This window comes from Gobio gobio, assembly GCF_949357685.1.
Source record: "Gobio gobio genome assembly, chromosome: 23".
NCBI lineage: Eukaryota > Metazoa > Chordata > Actinopteri > Cypriniformes > Gobionidae > Gobio > Gobio gobio.
The window spans coordinates 38,955,587-38,980,682 of NC_137119.1; the positions used below are offsets into that span (position 1 = coordinate 38,955,587).

General features: G+C 38.3%; 2 protein-coding genes across 3 annotated transcripts in view; both read left to right on the forward strand.

Annotated features, from left to right (window-relative positions):
- Nucleotides 1-989, forward strand: part of ift140 (intraflagellar transport 140 homolog (Chlamydomonas)) — a 47,127-nt gene extending 46,138 nt beyond the window's left edge. For both annotated transcript variants that reach the window (XM_079805558.1, XM_079805559.1), the window contains one exon: nucleotides 345-989. In XM_079805558.1, coding sequence (XP_079661684.1) covers nucleotides 345-530 — 186 coding nt within the window. In that variant the 3' untranslated portion in view covers nucleotides 531-989. The remainder of the gene's footprint in view (nucleotides 1-344) is intronic.
- ccdc78 (coiled-coil domain containing 78) lies at nucleotides 956-21,757 on the forward strand. The gene is made up of 13 exons (XM_079805560.1): nucleotides 956-2,393; nucleotides 3,500-3,631; nucleotides 3,716-3,802; nucleotides 5,796-6,128; nucleotides 11,156-11,238; nucleotides 12,559-12,637; nucleotides 13,859-13,984; nucleotides 14,896-15,083; nucleotides 16,584-16,758; nucleotides 16,836-16,864; nucleotides 16,944-17,013; nucleotides 20,894-20,994; nucleotides 21,076-21,757. The coding sequence occupies exons 1-13, from the start codon at nucleotides 2,322-2,324 to the stop codon at nucleotides 21,200-21,202; spliced, it is 1,602 nt and encodes a 533-aa protein (XP_079661686.1). The 5' UTR covers nucleotides 956-2,321; the 3' UTR covers nucleotides 21,203-21,757.
- Nucleotides 21,758-25,096: the final 3,339 nt, after the last annotated feature.

Below are 25,096 nucleotides of genomic sequence, written 5' to 3' on the forward strand. Positions count from 1 at the left end.
TTGTGCTACAAGCCAGTACTTATTTATATGATAATAAATTAAAGTAATGTAATCAAATACTAGTCTTCAATATCAAGCTGCATAATAGAAGTGCATTACACCGGAAGCCATGCACATTCAAGTTACAAATACAGGTTGTGCGTAGTAATATCATAGTGCTTTTTCAAGCTTAATGTGGTCATTATGAACTATTTTGTCTTCCACAGAAAATAATAACTGGATTTGGAATGAAATAAGGGGCAGTGTATTTTAATTTTCGGCAAACTAATTTCTTTAAAATTCATTTCCAGTTATATAATTGTGTGTTTTATTATGTTTTATGTCTTTTTTATGTGTATTATTAGGCATGGAGTAAAGTAGAGGAATTGAGATCAACACGTCCCAACATAAACGTGAGCTTATATGTGAGTCAACCCAGTCTGGAGGCTCTACAAAACGCTGCTGGAATCCGCCTGGTCTACGGAAATACAAATACCCATACTGCCGAGGATGATGAAGAGGTGGAGGAAGATGAGAACATCAATCATTGAGAAAACGACTTGCTTTGAAGGGTGGTCTTCAAGATACCTGCAGATAATCACACACATTTCTCAATACAAAAAACACATGGCTAGCCTACAGAAGTCTGCCTGTCTGAGTCTTGGTTCGCTGCCCCATTTTTTTTTTTTTAAAACGTGCCATATTTCTATGGGACTGTCAGTAAATGGGACGTCTTTGATAGTTGATGTGTGACTTTGCAGGTTGCCTTAAGTAGAGTAGCTTGTTTGCGAATGCCCAGAATGCACTTATGTATGTGGTGTGTGAGTGTGTGTGTGTGGCCTTTTGACCAACAATCCAGTGGGACCGCTATATTTAAGTCATTTTGTACAATTTACAAATTATTTAATAACCAGACTTGTTCTGCTACCTTTGTATCATATATCTTGTATACATTTTAATAAATTTTCTACATGTTTACTTAATTATATTGCTTTTTTGAGTGAATTACAACAAGTCTCTATTTTGTTAATTTTGTGGAAGATGAAGAACATGGTGAGTTGAAGTAGTAACAAGAAAACCGTGAGGATAGATTTTGTTCCTCGTTGACGACGGTTGACTTCTGGACAAACAGCCGTGCTCCTGGCCTGCTCGTCGGTGGTTGGCTCATCTTCCAATCCTGCCAGTTACAATATGAACTACTAACCGGTAACGGTCGACCAACTTCTAGGACGTTCGTTCTCAAGTTTACTGAGATTGAACGGCAACGGTTGTGGTGGTATGGCATTTTTCCAAATCCTATCCTGATCAGATTTCCATTTTCCCGAATCATTGCGTGCAAGTCCGATTCTTTTCAGCGAGTCGGTTCTTTCTTTTTCCCAAAAGTGATTCAGTTTACGTTATTTTTTATTTATTTATTTTGAATACGTTTTATTAATAACGGGCTTTATTGTAAGTTATTCGTTGCAGAAACTATTTTGAAAGAACGATTTTTAATTTCTAGTTTTAATAAATGTGTTAAAATTATGGTATTTAACCGTAAAACTGGACAATGATTTTTCCCTCTGTTGGAGTCAAAGCCTTTGGTCGGAGTTCTGTTTAACTTTACCAAATTTGATTTAAATTAATCTGTTCGGTTAATAGATTCAAAGAGTCAGTAACGTTACCCAACATTGCTATGACAATTCGCTGACATATAACAAGGTAAATATACAGAATAAAATAAAATAAAAATTCAAGTTGTGTCAGTTTATCCCGTATCAGGCAAATTGATCACGATTCAGTTGAACAATAGGCCTTCAGGCAAACGGAACATGCTGGATTTACAACCCTTTTCCATTGTAAAGGACAAAGAGGTTTTGAGCTTTCACAAGGGTCATTGATTCATCTTACATTTACCAAACAGAAGGAACAATTCAGCAAAACTGTTTCCAAAACAAACACAGTATGCACCGGGTCTGATTTGACTAACGTTATTCTGCTTCTCCAACAATATGTGCCGAGACGTTATGTTAATGATTCTTATGCTAACGAGCTAATATGTCACTATATTTTATTACTCAGTGTTTACTATTTAATTCATATATTAAATCTACTTTTGGTATATTTTACATGTTTATGGAATAGTAGCGAATTTTGATTGAAATAAACGGAATTTGAATCATTTAGCAACAGTCTGACGATTCAACTGAATTATCCGAAAGAATCATTAATGTGATTCACACGTCAGCTGGAGCTCCCTTTCACAGTTTGCTGTTTCTCTGAGGGTGAAGATCATTATAACCGCCCATGGAGACTCGTGTTTATAGAAACCAGACATAACACACCTCTGACAGCTGCAGAACATGGACTCGACGAATAAACAGAGCTCAATCAACGAACTGCAGGAGCAAATTCGCTCTCTGACTGAAGAAAATGTAAGGTATTTTCTTGTCATATAAAGGAATTAGTATTATAGTGCACTATAAGCACTGTGTTTTAATCAGGGGTCAGTGAGAATGATTATATATATTTGGTCAAAAGTCACAATAAAGACATTTCTATATTATGTTCCAATTTCAATGCTGTTTTTTCAACATTGATAATAATAATCATATTAGAATGATTTCTGAAGGATCATGTGACACTGAAGACTGGAGTAATGATGCTGAAAATTCAGCTTTGATCACAGGAATCAATTACACTTTACAAAAATCTTATTGACCCCTAATTGTAATGTATGGTTTAAACCTTCTGCACTAAACCATAGCATGCTGATTGTTGATTAGTGTTAAATGATTAGTTCACTTTAAAATGAAAATTAGCCCATGATTTACTCACCCTCAAGACATCCTAGGTGTATATGGCTTTCTTCTTTCTGATGAACACAATCAGAGTGATATTAATAAATGTCCTGTCTCTTCCAAGCTTTATAATGGCAGTGAATGGGGCTCAAGAGTTTGAATCTCTAAAAGGTGCATCCCTCCATCATATAACTGCTCCACACGGCTCCAGGGGTTAATAAAGGCCTTCTGTTTGTGTAAGAAAAAATATCCATACTTAAAACTTTATAAAGTAAAATATCTAGCTTCCGGGCGGACCGCCTTCTGCATTCAGCTTGCGCAGAAAGTTCAAACCGCTTGCGCTACGTCCGTCATCATACGACATGTCAGTAACGTTTTTGTCTTAAGTTGAATACGGAAGGCAGTATGGCAAAAGCTAGATATTTTACTTTTTTAAAACTTTAAATATGGATATTTTTCTCACATAAAGTCACAAACGCATCGTTTCGCTTCAGAAGGCCTTAATTAACCCCTGGAGCCGTGTGGAGCAGTTATATGATGGATGGATGCACCTTTTAGAGATTCAAACTCTTGAGCCCCATTCACTGCCATTATAAAGCTTGGAAGCGTCAGGATATTTATTAATATAACTCTGATTGTGTTCACCAGAAAGAGGGAGTTCACCAAAAGTCTTGAGGGTGAGTAATTTTAACTTTAAAGTGAACAAATCCTTTAACTGCATTGATTCATGTACTATACAGGTACAGCTGCGGGAACGAAATGAGGTGCTGTTTAATAAGCTTGACTCGGCCCAGAACAAACTGGGCCTGCAGGCTGCATCAAAGAGCGACCTGTCGGTCAGATTAGTCCAGTGTGAGGAAGACAAACTGAAGGTAAGAACTGAAGAAATATAGGATCTGCTCATGAAAATGCTGCACTCAGGATTTCCCTGATATTTCATGCGTCATGTGTTTCAGATCTCAAAAGACCTTGTTGATGTGCAGATTGAGGCCAATAAAATGAGAGAGCGGTATGAAGCGGAGATCTTCGATGTGAAAAACATGGTAAGTGCAGCACACACTCATGATCAATGGCCAGCTAAAATAAGCCCTGTTTCCACTGAAATTACCCGGGAACAATTTGTCCCAGGAACTTTTTTCCCCCCAGACCTGTTGCTGTCTGTGTTTCCATCGCGGTCTGAAGTACCGTGAGGATTAGTCCGGTGACGTAGGACTGCACGCGACTTTCCTGAACCCACCGAGTCGCAAATACACTTAACCTCGTCGTCAGTCCATCAGTCGTATTTTTTAAAGTTCATTGTTGATTCGAATAGCAAACGACTCTTACTGCACACACCGCAACTGACTTATACGTTGAAATAAAATGCTGGGTGAGCTCAACCAATCAGCATGTTCCCCAAAGTCCCTAGTTCCTGGGGAAAGTTCCCGCGGTGGAAACGCGGCTTTAGTCAAGTCACCTTTATTTATGTAACACTTTATCCAATACAGATTCAAAGTAATAAACTGGGAAATAACAGAATCAGTGCTGCAAACTTCATCACATATGAGACCAATTCGACAATAGAGTCACTATTCAGCCCAAGTCAGTTCAATATTGATTCAGATCAATAACTTAATAACTCTTTTATGTGAATTTTGGGATACTGCATTAAAAAAAACGCTGGATGGAAATGCCAAGATGCGCATAAACTCTAAAAATGCCCATAAAAAAGCATTTGAGGTGGATCATTTTTTTTGATCCTATAAGAAGACATGCACATAAACTGTGATGAAAACACATTTACAGAGTAAATCCCTCGATGCGCAACAAAAAGCACACTTGACTTTGCCTCAACAGAGGATGTGATTGGATAACTGGACTAACCAGTGGACCAATCACATTGCACAGCATCTCAAAAAATATTGGTTAAAGGGTTAGTTCACCCAAAAATGAAAATTCTGTCATTAATTACTTACCCTCATGTCGTTCGACACCCGTAAGACCTCCGTTCATCTTCGGAACAGAAATGAAGATATTTTAGTTGAAATCTGATGGCTCTGAAAGGCCTCCATTGGCTCAATGGCACTTTACACTCTCAAGACCCTTAAAAGGTACTAAAAATGTCGTTACAAATTCTATCTCACTACAGTGGTTCTAAAATAACTTTATGAATCGGCGACAATAGTTTTTGTGCGCAAAAAAACCCTAAATAAATTTCAAAACACGGCCTCATGAAGCTTCGAAGCGTTATGAATCAATGAGCCGAATGATGATTCGGATCGCGCGTCAAACTGCTGAAATTTGGCGATTCAAACTGCTGATTCGACTCGCTGATTCATAACGCTTCGAAGCTTCATGAGGCCGTGTTTTGAAATCGTCATCACTATATAAGTCGTTATTTAGGGTTTTTTTGCGCACAAAAACTATTGTCGCCGATTCATAAGTTATTTTAGAACCACTGTAGTGAGATGGACTTTGTAACGACGTCTTTAGTACCTTTTAAGGGTCTTGAGAGTGAACCGTGCCATTGAGCCAATGGATCAGATTTCAACTAAAATATCTTCATTTCTGTTCTGAAGATGAACGGAGGTCTTACGGGTGTCGAACGACATGAGGGTAAGTAATTAATGACAGAATTTTCATTTTTGGGTGAACTAACCCTTTAATCATTTTGAAATGCCTGAGCCAAAGTCTGTCATCAAAATGGTTGGGTATAATTCCCTCCCAGAAGTGTCTCAGATGATTGCGTTCCCAAATACCAAGCATCTGACGATGATTTATGAAAAAAGAGCCACAGTGGCTTCCCTGATTGCATAAAACTTCCATTTTTATTACAGAAATAGTGTAATAAAATTGTGTAATTACAGAAATCCAGAAAGTGACGTTTTTGTTCTCTTGAACACATGGGATGGAAACAGTGCTTTATTTTATGCTTTATTCCAAATTTGGATGGAAGCATATCCACTGTCAATGTTGCAAAATTTGTCAATTATGAAACAAAATTTGTCAGCTATAAATCAGCAGCTCTGCATTTATATTTCATGCTCTCTTTCCCAGGTTTTATCTCAGGAGGGAACTGCCTCATCTCTTCAGACAGAGCGTGACCGGCTCAGACAGGAAGTGTCAGCAGTATCGGCCCGTTTAGAAGTCATTGAGCGTAATGAGCGTGACCTGGCCGAAGAGTACGCAGTGCTAAAGAGCAACTTCCTGTCGTTGAGCAGCGCTTATGAAAGAGAACGCACACACTCTGAAGAGCTCAGCTCTGAGCTGCTCGCCCTCGCGCACACACACGACACACTCCTGCAGGAGAGAGAGCGGACGCACAGACACACGCTGGAGGTGGAGAGGGTTCGAGCGCTCATCAGCAGGGCGTCGCAGAACAGAGTCGGGGTGAGAGACACATGCTCATCCTTTAGCAAAGTATGTTTCTTTAGAGGGCTCTGAATTCAATTCAAGTCAAAAGGCCACACAAATATTGAAGCTCAAATAGGTACAAGCTGCTGTTTAAAGGGATAGTTCACCCAAAAATGTAAATTCTGTCATCAGTTACTCACCCTCATGTCGTTCCAAACCCATAAGACTTTCGTTCATCTTCAGAACACAAATTAAGATATTTTTAATGTAATCTTGAGAGCTTTCTGTCCCGCCATTGACAGCTACGCAACTACCATTTTCAAGCCCCAGAAAGGTAGTAAACATTAATATTTTGTAAATAAAGTGCTAAAGTATATTTCTTTGCACAAACAAAGCACTCAAGCTGCTTCATAAAATTGAGGTTATACCACTGAAGTCACATGGGTTACTTTAAAGGGTTAGTTCACCCAAAAATGAAAATTCTGTCAGTAATTACTCACCCTCATGTTGTTCCAACCATGTAAGACATTCGTTCATCTTCGGAACATAATTTAGTATATTTTTGATGAAATCTGAGAGCTGTCTCACTCCTCCATAGGCTTTCAGAGGGAATGAAACTTGATGGCCCAGAATAGTAAGTAAAAACGTCATTTAAGGAGTCCAAATGACTACAGTGGCTCTGTATTAAGTCTATCATGCGACGAAAATACTTTTTGAGCGGAAAAAACAACAAAAATAACGACTTTATACCACTATTATTGTTGTTCAATTTGAGCCTCTGACGAGAGTTCGCGGGAGTACCACGACGCATGCGCGAGAACTGAGATTAACCCTACACCGAAAGAGTGAGCAGCCAGTCAAGTAGTAGTAGAAGAAGAACGCCGTAATCTCAGTTCTCGCGCATGCGTCGTGGCACTCCCGCGAACTCTCGTCAGAGGCTCAAATTGAACAACAATAATAGTGGTATAAAGTCGTTATTTTTGTTGTTTTTTCCGCTCAAAAAGTATTTTCGTCGCATGATAGACTTAATACAGAGCCACTGTAGTCATTTGGACTCCTTAAATGACGTTTTTACTTACTATTCTGGGCCATCAAGTTTCATTCCCTCTGAAAGCCTATGGAGGAGTGAGACAGCTCTCAGATTTCATCAAAAATATACTAAATTATGTTCCGAAGGTGAACGAAGGTCTTACATGGTTGGAACAACATGAGGGTGAGTAATTACTGACAGAATTTTCATTTTTGGGTGAATTAACCCTTTAATGATGTCTTTATTAACTTTCTGGGGCTTGAATGTGGTAGTTGCGTCACTGTTTGTAAACTACATTGGCACAGTAATAGTGCTCTTCCACTGCATGGTAACACTTGGTACGGTACGGCCTGGCTTAGCTCGCTTCGCTTTTCCACGGCACGGTCTACTCGTTAGCACCGCTTTAAAGTGGGTGGGATTATAGAATGAGCGCTGTAATTGTGCCGCCTCTACTTCTCGGCATGTGGATGTTTTTAACTACAAGACGAAGAAGTTTGTTTCAAAGGAGGCTGATGGCAGCGAAACAAAATACTGCTAAAACAAGAGAGTAGGCACTCGTACAACAAAGCGCAGATGACAACATCACATGATTTTCTCGATGGCGGACGAGGGTAAACTAATCTTGTATTTAGCAATGTGTTTTTAGGGTCTTAATCGCTATATCACTGTCACAAAAGCATATAATGGTAGTGACGATTCTCTCTGAACAATCAGTGATCTGCAGTGTTTACACGTCACGTTTTAGTATCGGTACGGCACGCTTGGAATCTCAACCGAGGTGGTACTATTTAAAGGCCCCCTGAAATCAAAATGGAAGTTTTTTATCTTTTAGTATGACTATGTTAGCCTTAAAGGGTTAGTTCACCCAAAAATGAAAATTCTGTCATTAATATCTTACCCTCATGTCGTTCGACACCCGTCAGACCTCCGTTCATCTTCAGAACACAAATGAAGATATTTTAGTTGAAATCTGATGGCTCTGAAAGGCCTCCATTGGCACAATGGCACGGTTCACTCTCAAGACCCTTAAAAGATACTAAAGATGTCGTTACAAAGTCCATCTCACTACAGTGGTTCTACAATAACTTTATGAATCGGCGACAATAGTTTTTGTGCGCAAAAAAACCCTAAATAACGACTTATATAGTGATGACGATTTCAAAACAAGGCCTCATGAAGCTTCGAAGCGTTATGAATCAGTGAGTCGAATCAGCGGTTTGAATCGCCAAATTTCAGCAGTTTGACACGCGATCCGAATCATGATTCGACTCACTGATTCATAACGCTTCGAAGCTTCATGAGGCCGTGTTTTGAAATCATCATCACTATATAAGTCGTTATTTAAGGTTTTTTTGCTCACAAAAACTATTCTCGCCGATTCATAAAGTTATTGTAGAACCACTGTAGTGAGATGGACTTTGTAACGACGTCTTAAGTACCTTTTAAGGGTCTTGAGAGTGAACCGTGCCATTGTGCCAATGGAGGCCTTTCAGAGCCATCAGATTTCAACTAAAATATCTTCATTTGTGTTCCGAAGATGAACGGAGGTCTTACGAGTGTCGAACGACATGAGGGTAAGTAATTAATGACAGAATTTAGCGCACACACATAGTCTAGAGCAGAGCCGTTGACTAGAGACCATAGACCGTAAAAAAATATGGACGACGCGACTTCATTGACTTCCGCTGACCAAAGTTGAAGCTTTCATAGGCCCGCTCACGGCGCTGACATCTCGGGACCGGAGTTGCGCAGTAGAGAACAGGAAGTAGAGGCGCGATTATCAAAAGCCCGCCCACACTCTCGCAGATGCAGAACAATTAATTATGTTGGTGTGAAATAAACAGTTATGGAAGTGTAGAAATTAAAGCTAAAGCTCCAATCTCCTCCCGAAAATCCAGAAAAAAGTCTGTTAGTGCCTCAGTGACAACTTCACTCAGAGAAGCCGTCAATCTCAGCTGTCAATCATGACGTCACACCCCCCGTTTTTATAGCATCAAATAACTCACTAAAACTACACTTATTTAAAAAACGAACACTTGAAATGAAATTATTTAAAAAAAAAACTGCCTAAAATGACAGAAACCATCTTTAGGAAACAATTATTTGAAGTGTAATTAAATTGTTTAGTGTGTCTCGCGCCCATTCAAATACATGGAGAGGCGGGGTTTAGGAGCTATACTGGGACCGGCCACCGGGGGGCGATCGAGGCGCGAAAGCTTCAATTTCTGACTGGAGCACTACAGGCTTGCTAGAGACGCGAGAGCAAGCGGATCATATGCATGAGTCGGCGCATACAACAAAACATATCGGACCCATTTAAATTATGCATAGAATGGAGATATGGAGGAGATTATGATGATAAACGGTTAGAGATTAGGAGGAAACTCTGGCTTTACCAGACAGAAACAGAAAGGCTCTAGTCAAACGTTGGTATTAACGAAACGCTATTGGCTGTTTCAAAAAAGGGGAGGAGCTGCTAACAGCTGGAGCTGTTTCAGTGGAAATTACATCAACACATTGAATAATGCTGCGGTTTCAAGGCACTTCAGTGGGCCTTTAAGCGAACCATACCGAACCACACCATGCAGTGGAAAATCACCATATGAGATGAACCAGTCAAAAGTTCTTTGTGTGCGGATGCAGTTTCTCGGGTGACGCTACATAAAACTTTTATTGTTTATTTTTTTCATCACCATGTCCCTTTAAGGGCCCTTTAATCTGAAAAAGTGTGTATATCTGGATCAGGGTGATCCAATCGAATTTTTCTTTGAACAACCGGCCCAAAAGTAAGATGGATTACCTGATCCTGGATAGCAAAACATGGGATTTCCAAATCCAGATCAATCTGATCCAGATTTAACTTTTTGAACAACTGGCCCTTGGTGTTGATCTGTGATCTGAACACACACCAAAGTATGAACAATAATAATAGTGATGCATCCCACTAACGCCTGAAATGGGAACAACAATATTCCCTAATGAACTTAAAGAAGTTATATATTTAAATACTCTGTTTTTGATGTTTGTTTTAACAGCCAGAGGAGTTTGAATAGAGCAAGAGCCCACTGCTAAGAAATGTAAGATAATCAGCAGTATATTATGTATTTTCTAGTATAACAAGTACATTTTATTCGTATAGCACTTTTCACAATACACATTGTTCAAAAGCAGCTTTACGGAAAATCATGATGTTAATGTTTATAACAGCTTTATACCATCATGCCTTATAGTTGCAACAATATTAACAATCAAGAAGTTGAGATTTGCTATAGCATACATCGCTTAACATGAGTATAATGTGTGCATGCAAATAAAGTTGGATGTACTATATATCCAACTTAAAATATATTGCTGGGTGACTATATAGTTTATATTTTGCGAAAATATAAATAATCACACATCTTAGATTTGCTATATATTGCAGATATTGCTTTATGTAAGTGTACTGTAAGTGTATTATATGTAAAATATATACAAATATATCTCTGGGCGTTATAGTTTACATTTTGTGACATATTTAAAGTATAATATTTCATGTTGTTGTAATATTCACATAGATTAGTTTAGAATTAATTGTCATTACAGCCATATATAAGTATACAGTGGAGCGTAATGCCATTTCTCTAGGTGTGCAGTGCAGTTTACAAAAATTGCAATAACATTATAAGGACCGACGGGGTGTAATTCAATTACTTTAGTGTTTACAATGCACTTTGAACAGTATACTTAGCAGTTAAGTACCAACAAAGAATTCAAGTTTTTAAAGTGCAGGTAACAATTATTGTTGATGTTAATAAAGCATTGTGTTTGACAGATGTTGATAAAAATACAGTTATTGTGCCAAGTACTGGCAGCAGTGCAAATGCTTCTGTAGTTATTGCAGTTAGCTTTAGTGCAAAAGTCTAGCCTTTCTCAGGGAATTGAGGACTGACAGCATGAGGAAAGAAACTGTTGCTCAATCTTTCTGTGTTGGCCCGTATGCTATGGTACCTCTTGTGGTGATTTTATACATGTGTGATGTTTTTCAATGCAGGGAGCGCAGAATAACCTGAGAGATGAGCTAGAAAAACTGAGGAAAAGCTACGAGGGCCACCAACGACAACTAGAGGAGAAAGTGTGAGACACACAATGACGTCTGCTCAGAGTTTGACCTTCAAGCCCCGTCTTGGGTTACTAAACACGAGTGGGCGGCACTAAATACACATGAAAACAGGGTGCAAAATGGTTTGTGGTCACCGAAACCACATTTGAATGTAGTCAGATGTGTGCTCAGCTGAGGTTACAGCTGTAAAAGAGACTTTCTAGTTGAAAACATTTGGAAAAGCACAAATATATATACATTCAAAAGATTTCACAGGGCATCTTCAGTACAGACCTTATTCACAGCAGCGCCATCTTTGATTTTTAACGGGAATGAAAGCGAAGCTGTGAGGGATAGACATACATCTCTTCAGTGGGTTGTACTTTTATTTAATATGTGTTTGGGTTCTGCTGATATTTTTCCAAGAAATTTCAGTAGACAAAAAACTTCTGGCAAAATTATAAGGGACTTTTACAGTCTATCCCTATAGCCCTAGATGAAAACTTGAACTTAGATATACTAAAAAAAAAATACTAAAATATAAGTTCAATACATTGAATCAAATTAAATAGAAGTATTTGAAAATGAGAAGAGCACAGCAAAAAACAAAATGAAAACTGAATTATAATAAAACTAATATAATAAATATATCAAATGAATTTTCAGCATCATTTCTCCAGTCTTCAGTGTCACATGATCCTTCAGAAATCATTCTAATATGATGATTTGCTACTCAAGACACATTTATGATTATTATCAATATTGAAAACAGTTTTTTTAGGATTCTTTGATGAATAGAAAGTTCAAAAGATCAGCGTTTATCTGAAATAGAGAAGGCTTTTGTAACAGTAAACACTCCTGTACAGTAAAACAAATTTTGTGTTCAGCAAGAATGCTTTAAATTGATCAAAAGTTACAGTAAAGACATTTATAATGTTACAAAAGCTTTCCGTTTCAGATAAATGCTGTTCTTTTGAACTTTCATATAGCTAATTCAATTTTAATCAGTACTATAATATCATGGATATAATACTAAAATAATACTAGACCCTCTCCACGAAATCTGATCTGAGATTATCACAGGAGTCTATCTCACCTGACCAGCTGTGATCGGATCGGCGAGACGGGTGCTGTGTAAACAGAGTCATTGCCACACTCAGACGAGGGGACAATGGTGTCTGCTTAAAGTTTGACCTTGTGAAACCAAACTCTGTGCACCTGCTACATTAGGAGTGATGTGGTGGAGCTTTTATCTTTATGAGTGGAAAATCTTTGATACATGTGCTCACTCGTTTAGTCACGAGACGTGGGCGGTGAACGTCAGCTGATGTGTGTGTGTTGACTTTCTCTCATAGTGTGGCCATGGGGAGGGAGCAACAGGAGAATAAGCGAGCCATCCAAAACACCCGACACGAGCTATCCCAGCAGTCTGCAGTGAGTACATTATCAGTTGGTCACACACAGAAGATGCTGTAATAATCACTGATCAGGCATAACGTTATGTATTAACATTATATTCTTAATATTGTGTTGGTCCCCCTTTTGCTGCCAAAACAGCCCTGACCCGTGGGGGCATGGACTCCACTAGACCCCTGAAGGTGTGCTGTGGTATCTTCAAGATTCAAGAGTTTTATTTGTCACATACACAGTTATATACACAATATACAACTGGATCAACAACTGCACCAAGATGTTAGCAGCAGATCCTTTAAGTTCTGTAAGTTGTGAGGTGGGGTCTCCATGGATCGGACTTGTTTGTTCAGCACATCCCACAGATGCTCGATTGGATTGAGATCTGAGGAGTTTGGAGGCAAAGTCAACACCTCAAACTCAATGTTGTGCTCCTCAAACCATTCCTGAACCTGTTACTGTCAAAGTAACATCCACATGGATGGAGGACCCAAGGTTTCCCAGCAGAACATTGCCCAAAGCATCACTGCCTCCACCGGCTTGCCTTCTTCCCATAGTGCACCTGGTGCCATGTGTTCCCCAGGTAAGCCACGCACCCGGCCATCCATTTGATGTAAAAGAGAACGTGATTCATCAGACCAGGCCACCTTCTTCCATTGCTCAATGGTCCAGTTCTGATGCTCACGTGCCACTTTTGGCTCTTTCGGCGGTGGACAGTGGTCAGCATGGGCACCCTGACTGGTCTGCGGCTCTGCAGCCCCGTACGCAACAAACTGCGATGTACTGTGTATTCTGACACCTTTCTATCAGAACCAGCATTAACTTCTTGAGCAGTTTGAGCTCCAGTAGCTCGTCTGTTTGATCGGACCACACGGGCCAGCCTTCGCTACCCACGTGCATCAATGAGCCTTCCTTCCTTGGAGCACTTTTAATAGAGACTGACCACTGCAGACCGGGAAAACCCCACAAGAGCTGCAGTTTTGGAGATGCTCTGATCCAGTCGTCTAGACATCACAATTTGGCCCTTGTCAAACTCGCTCAAATCCTTACACTTGCCCATTTTACCTGCTTCTAACACATCAACTTTGAGGACAAAATGTTCACTTGCTGCAGAATATATCCCACCCACTAACAGGAGCCGTGATGAAGAGATAGTGTTACTCACTTCACCTGTCAGTGGTCATAATGTTATGCCTGATCAGTGTATGTGTTTCTGATTACTGATTTGTTCCCGTCTACATGCAGACACTGATTATATCTCAACACCAGCTGAAGGAGGCCGAGACTGAGGTCTCTAAACTACAAAATCATCTGAAGGAACTCAACAGACAGTACAGGGCCCGACTGGCGCACTACATTCAGGACGTTACAGTATGTGTACAAGCCAGCGGACATTTAGTTTAATGAATTTAGCATTCATATCAGAAAAAAACACTTTAAAGTGGCTGCTTGAGGTTTTTTTTTTTTTTTACTGTTTTTGAAAGAAGTCTCTTATGCTCACCATGGCTGCATTTATTTGATCAAAAATGCAATAAAACGTTAATATTGTGAAATATTATTACAATTTCTCTTCAATTTTCTGTTTGAATATGTTTTAAAATGTAATTTATTCCCAAAGCAAAATTTTCCGTATTATTACTCTAGTCTTCAGTGTCACGTGCTCCTTCAGAAATCATTCTAATATGATGATATACTGCTTAATTATTCTTAACTATTTACGATGGTTCTTATTATTATCTATGTTGAACAGAATATTTTGTGGAAACCATAATGCATTTTTTTTTAAGGATTCTTTGATGAATAGAAAGTTCAAAAGTTTCATTCATTTGAAATAGAAAGCTTTTGTAACTTACTTTTTCTACCGTCACTTGATCAATTCTGTGCATCCTTGCTGAATAAAAGTATTAATTTCTTTTTTTTAATCTTCCTTGCAGCAAACATTTGAGTGGTAGTGCATAATGGTTTCCACTTGAGCAGCAAATCATCATATTAGAATGATTTCTGAAGGATCATGTGACACTGAAGACTGGAGTAATGATGCTGAAAATTGATCACAGAAATAAATTACATTTTAAAATATATTCATATAGAAAACAGCTATTTTAAATTGTAATAATATTCCACAATATTACTGATTTTACTGCATATTTGATCAAATAAATACAGCCTTGGTGAGCAGAAGAGAAATCTAATTATGCTAAACTTCTACAGTGGTCTGTAATATAACATAATAAACAAAACTGGTGTTACAAGAGTGGTTTGATGTCATATGGTTTCTGTAGGAGTGTGTGACTGCAGCTGGTGGCGGTGATTCGGGACAGAAGTTGAAGGGGTTTGTTGAGTCCATGTTGGAGGAGGTGAAAGCATCATATCGCTCCAGAGAGGAACAGCTCGCCAAAGCCGCCAGAACATACCTCAAACGCATACAGGGCCTGAGCAATGCCTTTCAACAGCTACTCATTGCTTACAGGTGCCTGCACATCCTCTGATTCACAGCTACTGCTAATAATTCATTAAAACTATTTACAATTTACGTTTGCGTCTGTTGATGTAGCACAAAGGGTTTTTTTTGTCAGCCAAACCCCTTTGACTTAAAATATTCACTTGAAGTCTCTCTGAAATCTAATGTTAATATTTTAATAATTTTACAACACATTCTCGTGTTCACGGTTATGTTGATTAAAGGTGCACTATGTAAAAAAATTTCAGTAAAATATCTAAAAACCACTCGGCCAGTGTTATATATTTTGTTCAGTTGAGTACTTACAATATCCCAAATGTTTCCAACTATTTGTAAATCGTGAGAAAATTGCTATTTTAACCAAGGAACCGAGACGTGTGAGGGCGTCGCCTGTCAATGCCGTCATATCTGTGTTCCCCTCGGTTTCCGGTTTTATTCTGCAGAAACGAGTGTCATAGCAGCCGCCAATCGAACGCACAAAGTAACGTCATAACATCATTAACACACTCAGATGTGTCTAATATGATAAACAGAGCTGCGTTACCTTGTACTCATAAGCGGAAAAGGTCGCCGGCGACTGTCATAATAAAAGTCCCGCTTCTCACAAGGCTTGTGTTGCGCTCTTCTTATTAACAATTGGTCCTGCTTCTGCTTCATACTACAGTAACGTTAATAATCACATCCATGAACATGATTTCTGCCCGAGTCCTATCCCGATTCTTTTCCAACGGTTGAGGTGAAGACCACATGGCCCAAGATTCTGTGCTCAAACTTGGCATCATCAAACTACGCCTTTGTTTTGAATAGACGACCTCTAGCGGACGGAAGAGTTACATAGTGCACCTTTAATGCTCACGTGACATGTAGATAAACAAAATATTATACAATATTATATATACTTTCCATTGTAAATGTTTTATTTGTAATTTACGAATAAAATATTGTAATAATAAATAAAATAATAAAATTAGTACATTTTATGAATAAAAAAATAACGATTAGCTTTTCATCAAACTCACAAACCCCAGTTTGGGAAACCCTGACTTAACAGGTGCTTTTACTATGAACTTTTACTTTTAAGAAAAATAAAACATGCTAGCTAACAAGTAGAATAATTACTCTAGGCTACATCTAAAATACTGAATTTGGTGATTATTTGGATGTGAATTCAGATTCAGAATGTCTCTTTGTTTCTGTCTGAGGATGTTTTTTGTTCAGGTTTGATCAGGTTTTGCAAATTTTTTGGGTGCATTTCAGCCTTGTATAAAAAACAACGCTCTATAGTGTAGTTCATCTAATATTTGGATTTTTACAAAAATGTTTTAAATACTTATTTTACGATAATAACCCTGAGCTGAACCCTAACCCTAAATCATAGGTTCATCAGATCAAGTTTGATCAGGTTTTGCACATTATCTGGGGACATTTCAGCCCTGTATAAAAAGCAAAGCCTGCTCCCACACACACTAGATCTGATTTGGTCTGATAAGTAGTGTCTCTGTGTCCCAGACTGCAACGTGAGCAGATCCTGGCACTCCCTGAACACACTTTAGAGGCCGGACCCCCTGAGGCCCACTTCTGTCCCACGGGGACCGAACCGAGAGGAGAAACTGAGAGAGTGCTACAGAGACTGAGAGAGGACAAAGCCCGCCTGGAGAGCCAACTGAAACTGGCGCAAGAACAGGTGTGTGTGTGTGTGTGTGTGTGTCTGTGTGTTTAGTGGGTTAGTTCTGTGACTTTATCATGTGCTTGGTATTTCAGAGGGCTGTGCTGTCAGATACTTCTCAGAGGTGAGTATCAGTAAAAAATATATTGTGACAATACTGTTTACTGGCTTATTTTATGTGTTGTACATGAAAAATTGTGCAGGGCTGGACTAACCCAAGAAGACTGGAATGATGTTAAAAAGCAGCTCAGAGAAATAACCAACTCCACACAGGTAACCAATGCAAACTGTTACCAGTTAGTCCTGGAACAACATTTCTATCAAACCTTTACAATTAACTACCCATAAACTCTGATGGAAATGATTCGTTAATTTGGACCGTGTTTAAGCCCCAACCCAAGCCTTAAAGGGATAGATCACCCAAGAATGAACATCAGCCCATGATTTACTCACCCTCAAGTCATCCTAGGTGTATATGACTTTCTTCTTTCAGACGAATACAATCAGAGTTATATTAAAAATGTCTTGGCTCTTCCAAGCTTTATAATGGCAGTGAATGGCAGCGAATGGCAGCCCTGATTTTGAAGTAAAAAAAGTGCATCCATCAATCATAAAAGGTGCATCCATCCATCATATAACTGCTCCACACGGCTCCAGGGGGTTAATAAAGGCCTTCTGAAGCGAATCAATGGGTTTGTGTATGAAAAATATCCATATTTAAAACTTTATAAACTAAAATAACTAGCTTCTGTCAGACGGCCATACGCATCAATTTACAGTGAAAGAACACATGAACACGGAAGCGCAAAGGATAGAGTAAAACAAAACACTGGTCCCATATTAGAAGTCTAAAAAGAGAATTTTTAAAGAGAAATGTTGGACGATTTCAATATAAGAGAAGAGGAGCTTGAGTTTGTTGCCCAGCCCTATTTGTTTGAATGAGTTGTTATTTTAGTTCATAAAGTTTTAAATATGAATATTTTTCTTACACAAACACATCGCTTCATTTCAGAAGGCCTTTATTAACCCCCCGGAGTCGTGTGGAGCAGTTATATGATGGATAGAGGCACTTTTTTGGACTTCAAAATCAGGGCTGCCATTCACTGCCATTATAAAGCTTGGAAGAGTCAGGACATTTTTAATATAACTCTGATTGTACTCGTCTGAAAGGAGAATGTCATATACAGCTAGGATGACTTGAGGGTGAGTAAATCATGGGCTAATTTTCATTTTAGGTGAACTAACCCTTTATAGCCCTATTCGGACGGGATTAGTTTAACATGGGGAAGTGGGGGTAAAGTAATTTTACCTCATGACGTCTGTAATATTAATGGCCAATAGAGTGCCGAAGTAATGACGTCACTTTGTAGGCCAACCCGGAAGTAAGTGGCGCATGGGTTCCCTCGATCAAAAAGCCATTCATTTTCCCCATAGACTTTTGGAAAATCGCAAAAAATAAGATCTGTGTTCAACAAAGAGTTATGACCCTTACACGTTTTGTCTACCAAGATAATCTTTACAAGTTAATCCAAAATGTATACATTTTGAAGCCCAAATAAAGCCGTCAGATATAAAATGCTAACGGTAGGCTATAAACGGACTACAGCACACCATGGTCGCGGATCAACGTCATCATCAAGCTTCCTCAAACTTTATTAAAAAGCACGCTCGTTCATTATGATCTGCTCTGTGTATGAAGAACACTTATCCACTTTTTCATGAGAAATATTGCCCATTCGTTTTTTCCAAAAATGTTAGAAACTAATTTTGTTTATGCGTGCCTCTCTGAGATTTATCTTTTGTTAATGTTTTTTCAGACAATATGATTATCACTGTGATAACATTAAATGACATGAAACACAACCCAGTCTCTTTTTGTTAAATGCAAGTTTATGTATGATCAATAATACAAAACGTATAATAAGCTACACATGAAATAAAGCAAACAATTCAGTCAAACATTCAAAGTCAGTGCTAGTCGGCTAACTTACAACGGTACAGTTATAGCCTAAAAATAAACAAGTAATGAAACTTATCTTTGCACTCAGCCTAAATGATTTGCCAGGGAACAAATTATAGATCCATGAGAGCAAATATGGGCCATTAAATCTCCACAAGACTAATTATAGCTGGAGACGCCACAGAGACATCAGAGTCAGCGGCAGACGTCAGAAGGACTAGCCGAGGAAAGGCTGCTCTCGCCGGCTAAACAAGCGCTGACCGCCGCTGACTCACTGGAGCTCACAACTCCGATAACACCAGATAAAATGTTTAAATAGGCACTCTTCTTATAAATAAACCACAGATTTGAGCTTTAAACAACTACATTATCGACTGAAAAAGTCTTAAAACTAAGTTGTCACACATTAACAGTAGATTTTAACACAAAAAGACGTGTAAACACAGCCCATGTCAGCCATTTCTCAACGAGACAAACATGTGAAAAGAGTAAACTCCAAATATTCAAGCATCCAACTTTGCGCGAATAGCGCGATTTATTCACGCCACATAAGTTCTTCATTCTTCAGGCTGAAACGCGGGCTAGTGAGAGATTGCCTGTTTGTCACGATGACGTCTAAAGTCCCCGCCAAAGGATGTAGTCCCTTTTAGCAACTTGTTAGCAACCACCGTTTTTAAGACACAATAAAGTCTTAAAAAAATCACAAGCAGGTTATAACTAGTGTGTTTTATGTCATAGATTAAAACGTGAAAATATATAGAGGCTTTGTTAACCACAGACCTTATTTCAGGCGATTTAGCAAAAACCCATTCAAAAAACCCATAGACTTTTGGGCGAGGGAACCCATAGGGCTAAAATACTAACTCACTTCCGCGTTTTGGCCTACAAAGTGACGTCATTACTTCGGCACTCTATTCGCACGGGATAGACATCTCAGTAAAACTAGCAGAAGTGGGAGGGGTTACTCGCTTTACGTACCACAGTAACCTCCTTGTTGTATGACGTTGCTTCCTGTTATCACGTGAGCAAACACCCCAACAAGAAAAACGCGAAACTGGAGCAGGGAGGAAACGCTGTTTAATCTCGGAATATTAAAAAAATCTTAAATAATATTTTTATATTATATGAATATTAAAAAATATTCTAAAGTAATGCTAAAAGAAGTGTTGTGCCTCTAATAAGTGCTTTCAATCTTCTTTTTGGTTTAAATGGTATGCGGAAAATACTGGAGGTTTGCCACAGAGTTGTCCCACCACCTACAACGCAACCGAGTGCTGTTTGAAGCGGCTCCATGCTTGCAAAACGCGCCAAAAACTACTTTTAAACAGTAAATGACGGAATTTTACCGTACATTTTTACAGCGGGTCATTTCGAACGGGATTAGTATTACCCGAGGTCATTTTTCCGGACCTTTTTACAGAAGGTAAAAGTCTCCGTAATCTTTACTGACATTGTCCGTAATGATTACCGAGATGGCACATTCGGACGGGACTAAAATTACTTTACCCCCACCTCCCCATGTTAAACTAATCCCGTCCGAATAGGGCTTAAGTCTAAGCTGAACCAGTGGTATTTTAGTATTATTTATATACTATTATAGTTTTTATTAATATTTAGAATTAGCTTTTTAATTTAATTTTAATTTATAGTTGTTTACACACACACACACACACACACACACACACACACATATATATATATATATATATATATATATATATATATATATATATATATATATATATATATATATATATATATATATATATATATATATATATAAATATAAAAAAAAATGTTTTTTTATTATATTTTGTTTTCCCCCACTTAAACCTATTTATGTTTCTAATTTAAGTTTTTCATCTAACAGTCTAACTTTTATTTCAGTTAACAAAAATGTTTTTAATAGTTTTAGTTAACGATAATAACCCTGAGCTTAACCCTAACCGTAAAATCATAAATAAAACAGCGACATTAATCCAGATCATGTTCTACCTGGTGATATTATGTTAATCAAAATACCTGTCGAATACCTGTGACCTGTATACCTAATTAACCATAACCAATAGCAGCACTGATGATCAAACATTAAACATAGCTGTATATTATCTAAGCACACACAAGTAGCCCCACGTGAAACTATGACAACAGCTTCACTATCATAACCCTGGTAATCACAGTCAAATTCCACAGGAAGCTCAAGAGAGGGAGCGCGCCCAACTGATCACCAGAGCGACGGTTGCCGAGGAGCAGGTGTCTGAGCTGAAGGAGTATGTGGACAATCACCTGGGCAGGTATTTGAACACCCACCTGTGATAATCAGGAAATGACTTTATAGGTGGCATGTGATCTTCAGGTGTGGCGTCTTTGTGCAGGTATAAACTGGAGATTACGCGGCTGCGCAGGCTGCTGGGATCACTGGAGGGAAGATCAAATAGCGCAGGAGTCCATAAGCCACGCCCACTACACAAGCCTTTCAAAAACAGCAGTTATGAAATATAGTCCAGCTATACATAAGCCCCGCCCACTCCACAAATCAATCAACAGCAAGATTTATGAGATATAATGCATTACATAAGCTCCACTCACTCCACAAATCAATCAACAGCAAGATTTATGAGATATAATGCACTACATAAGCTCCACTCACTCCAAAAAAATCCATCAACAATGGCAGTTATGAGATAAATAACTGAAATAGTGCTAATGCCGTTAGATATTTTTGCACCTGGCAAAAAAAACTAAACAAAGATTACTATATCATTTTCAGCTCAGAATAAGAAAGTATAATAGTGTGATAAGATTTGACCAAAGCAATCAATAACAGTGTTAGCTAATCAATGAGTGTGTTTACATGCACAATCTTACACCAAATGACATTTTACCAGGGATCGGTTATAAATGGTTTCAGTAAAACTCTGTAACGTTTAGATTTAGCCTGTTATATCAATTGTTTTGCATGTAAACACCTTCACATCTGTTTAAGATTAAAGGGTTTTCATGTGTTGTCGGTTTATTGATTTGCATGTAAACCATTAAAACTGGATTTTTTTGATCAATATCAGCATTTTGTAGTACATGTAAACACTCGTTAATGCGTCATTTGCATTTTTAAGTGTATTTATACTTGCGTTTCATGCTAAGCTTACGTTTCATTTCAAGAAATTCGTTTTTTGGGATTTTCACTTAATTGCTGATTCAGATTCAATAGTTGCATCTATAGTTAAATTATCAAAATGAAACAACACAGGAATATGTCTTGTAGCGCTGTGTTTTAATCCTTTAGACGCTCATGCATATGTGTGTGCATGGGATTGAATTTGCTCTTCCTTTCCTGAGAAACTATGTGTGGAATGTTTGTAAAGCTTATGTCAATTTTACGGGCGGCGACAATGAAAGGCTGCTGACAATTAATTGTCTGACGGGTTAAGATAATTTCATTACAGAGCATGTAGTTCACACACATGCTGATCCCTGAGAAACATACGACGCTGAGTGACAGACGTGTTATTTGGACACACGATTTAAAAAAAAAATTACAGTGGTTTCATGAGCTAGTTTGTCAGGTTAGAAGCTCTTGATAAACAGTTTTGGTTCAGTGTGGTTAGAATCTAAAAGTAAATGGAGATGCAAAACGTGGTGACCGAGAACTGAATCTATCCTAGTAATCTGAAGTTGGAAATACTGCAGGGCAAACTTGAAAGCATATTACTCGAAAGAGAAAAAAAATAGCACGGATTATCCACAGAAAGAGAGCGAGCGAGACAGAAAGAGGCTGTGGGCTTGGCAGATAAAGGGAGTGTTTGGGAAATGGGCTGCAGACTAAGAGGGTTCGAGCGCCTCTTTATGAGCCGGGGGAAAAAAAATCAAGATTATGCGTATGGGAAACGGGGTGTAGTGAGTACAGTGGCCCCTGAACCCCTGGGAAACGAGCAGGGGTGGGGAGGGGGCTTATGGGTAGAGAGGGTAATTGGCGGGGGGTTTCGGGGGTTGGCCGGTCGGCCGACTGTGTGCCAGCTCACACTGGGTGGCATCCGCACAGGCACGTTGACATCATGAGAACGTAACACCAAAGAGAACTAGAAAAAAAGACGAACAAAGTGGTTTAAATGTGTTACCTCGCCGTTTCAGGCAGATTTCAATTTATTTTTAATTATATATATATATATATATATATATATATATATATATATATATATATATATATATATATATATATATATATATATATATATATATATATAATAGTTAAATAATGTAATAAAATATTGATATTGCAAATATTTAATCTAAAAGAATATTATAAACAATAAAATGTATATATATAATTAATAAATAATATTACATTAATTTCATAATATATAATAATAATTAATTAATGTAAATAATAAAAAAATAGCATCAATAAGATATTGCTTTGTACATATTTTAGTATAAAAGAATATTATAAATGATAAAATTATTATTATATATGTATAATTAATAATAATAATATCAATGAATATAATAAAATATGAATATGTGCAATAATAATATTATGAACAACATAATTATTAAATATTCAAATATTTGCATATGAATATTTATATATTTTATGTATTAATAATATAATTTTTTATGTTGTTTATAATAATATTTAAATTGATATAAACAGTAAAACATCAGTATAGTATAATACAGTAGTTTTCACCGTGCAGCAATCATTCATGAATCATCCAGCTCTAATCTTTTGAGCCCTTAGTGACATCGAGATGAACTCGGAATGTGTGCCTGATACCACGAATACTGGGAAAATTTGGGATGCCATGGAATATTCCAGCTGGGTGTCTGGGTTCATCTGCAACAGGAACTGCTTCACATTTATAAACCTGCGTGTAGTATATGAGAAGCGCTGCTTTCGTTGTTTTTGCTCATTTTTGTGCCTAATAAACTTCGGCAGCCCGTGTTAGAGTGTGTGTGTGCGTGCGTGTGTGAGTGTGCGTGTGTAAGTGGACGGGACAAGCCTTGTGAACGACAGTAATTTATGAGAACAGGCTGGAGGGGGAGAGTCGGAGGAAAGAAAAAAAGTGACAAAAGCGAAAGAATGTGGGACGCGTGAGAGAGGAATTTGAGCAGAGACAGAAGAACTCACTATCAAATTAATGAGTGTGTGAATTCAGACAGACAGGCTGAGAACCAGGGGGAAAAAATGAATGAACTTTTACCTTTCCAGAAAGAAATCATTTGAATTTAAATAGTTTATTTAAGTGATTGTAATTCTCTTGAAAGCTTGAGCATCTCATAGTTCCCATGGTCATAGAAAACCCTGGAAATGTCTACTTGTGTGATTTTCAAAATGTCATCAGAAATGAATAAAATCTTTAAAAATATATACAAATTTCCATAGTCAATGTATATTTTTCTAATCATGCTCAGGTATGAAGTATTCAATCGGCTTGAAAGTTATTTTTCAAATCTCTATTCGGCAGTCATGATGGACATTTATTATCATTTCTCTCCTTCTCTCTGTCAGAAGCACCTGCTGGCGGATTTCAACCGTTCTGAGGGATTTCAGCTCTTTAACGTGTCTGGAGGAGTTGAGGAGTGAGTAGATAAAGGGGAGGAATAACAATAACGCTGGGGAGAGGAGAAAAAATACAAAACATCAAGAGATTGAGTGAAGAGATAGAGAGAAATGACATGCTGAGCGGTTCAAGGGAGCTAGAGGAAAATAACCTGAAGGAAAGTTTGAAAGTACATGGGCGAGAGGGAGAGGAGGGGGGTGCCAAAGTTTTTTCCCACACTTCTGTGGTTTAATCCGTGTCATGATTAGGACAAAATTCAGACGCCCTCCTGTAGCCGCTCGACAAAGAACAGAGGTTTTTTTTCTCTCACAAACGCACATGAACAGAACGTGGCTCTCTGGGTCTGGACCTCTCCTCATGTTTTGGCTCTGTTCCTGTTCTCACAGTCTGTTTGCATGTGTTCACACATTCTGCCCATTATATCAGGAGTTTCAGCAGCGCCACTGATTGTACCTCAGGGAAACACTTAAACACCCGTAACCCAGATCTGCCTCTGCCTGTAACTGATGGGTTTCGGATGCCGGGCATAAAACTGGGGTGAATTTCGCTGTGTAGTTTTGGTTTTCTCTCTCTCTCTGACCTGAGAAACAGGTACCATCAGGTCACGTCTCCCATCAGTGTTGGTCGATTTAAAACTCACAATGTTAATGTGAGGTTTAGACATGAGCACCAAACAAACTTGCAACTGTTTTCTGACAGGTTTCTTAAACACTAGTCCCGCTCTAATCTCACGCCATTGGCTTATTCAAGTTGCGATTTTTGGCTTGAGAGGTAAAAGTTTGGCCGGTTAAAATTGTAACTACACCGTCTGGACCAAAAAAATATGGACAAC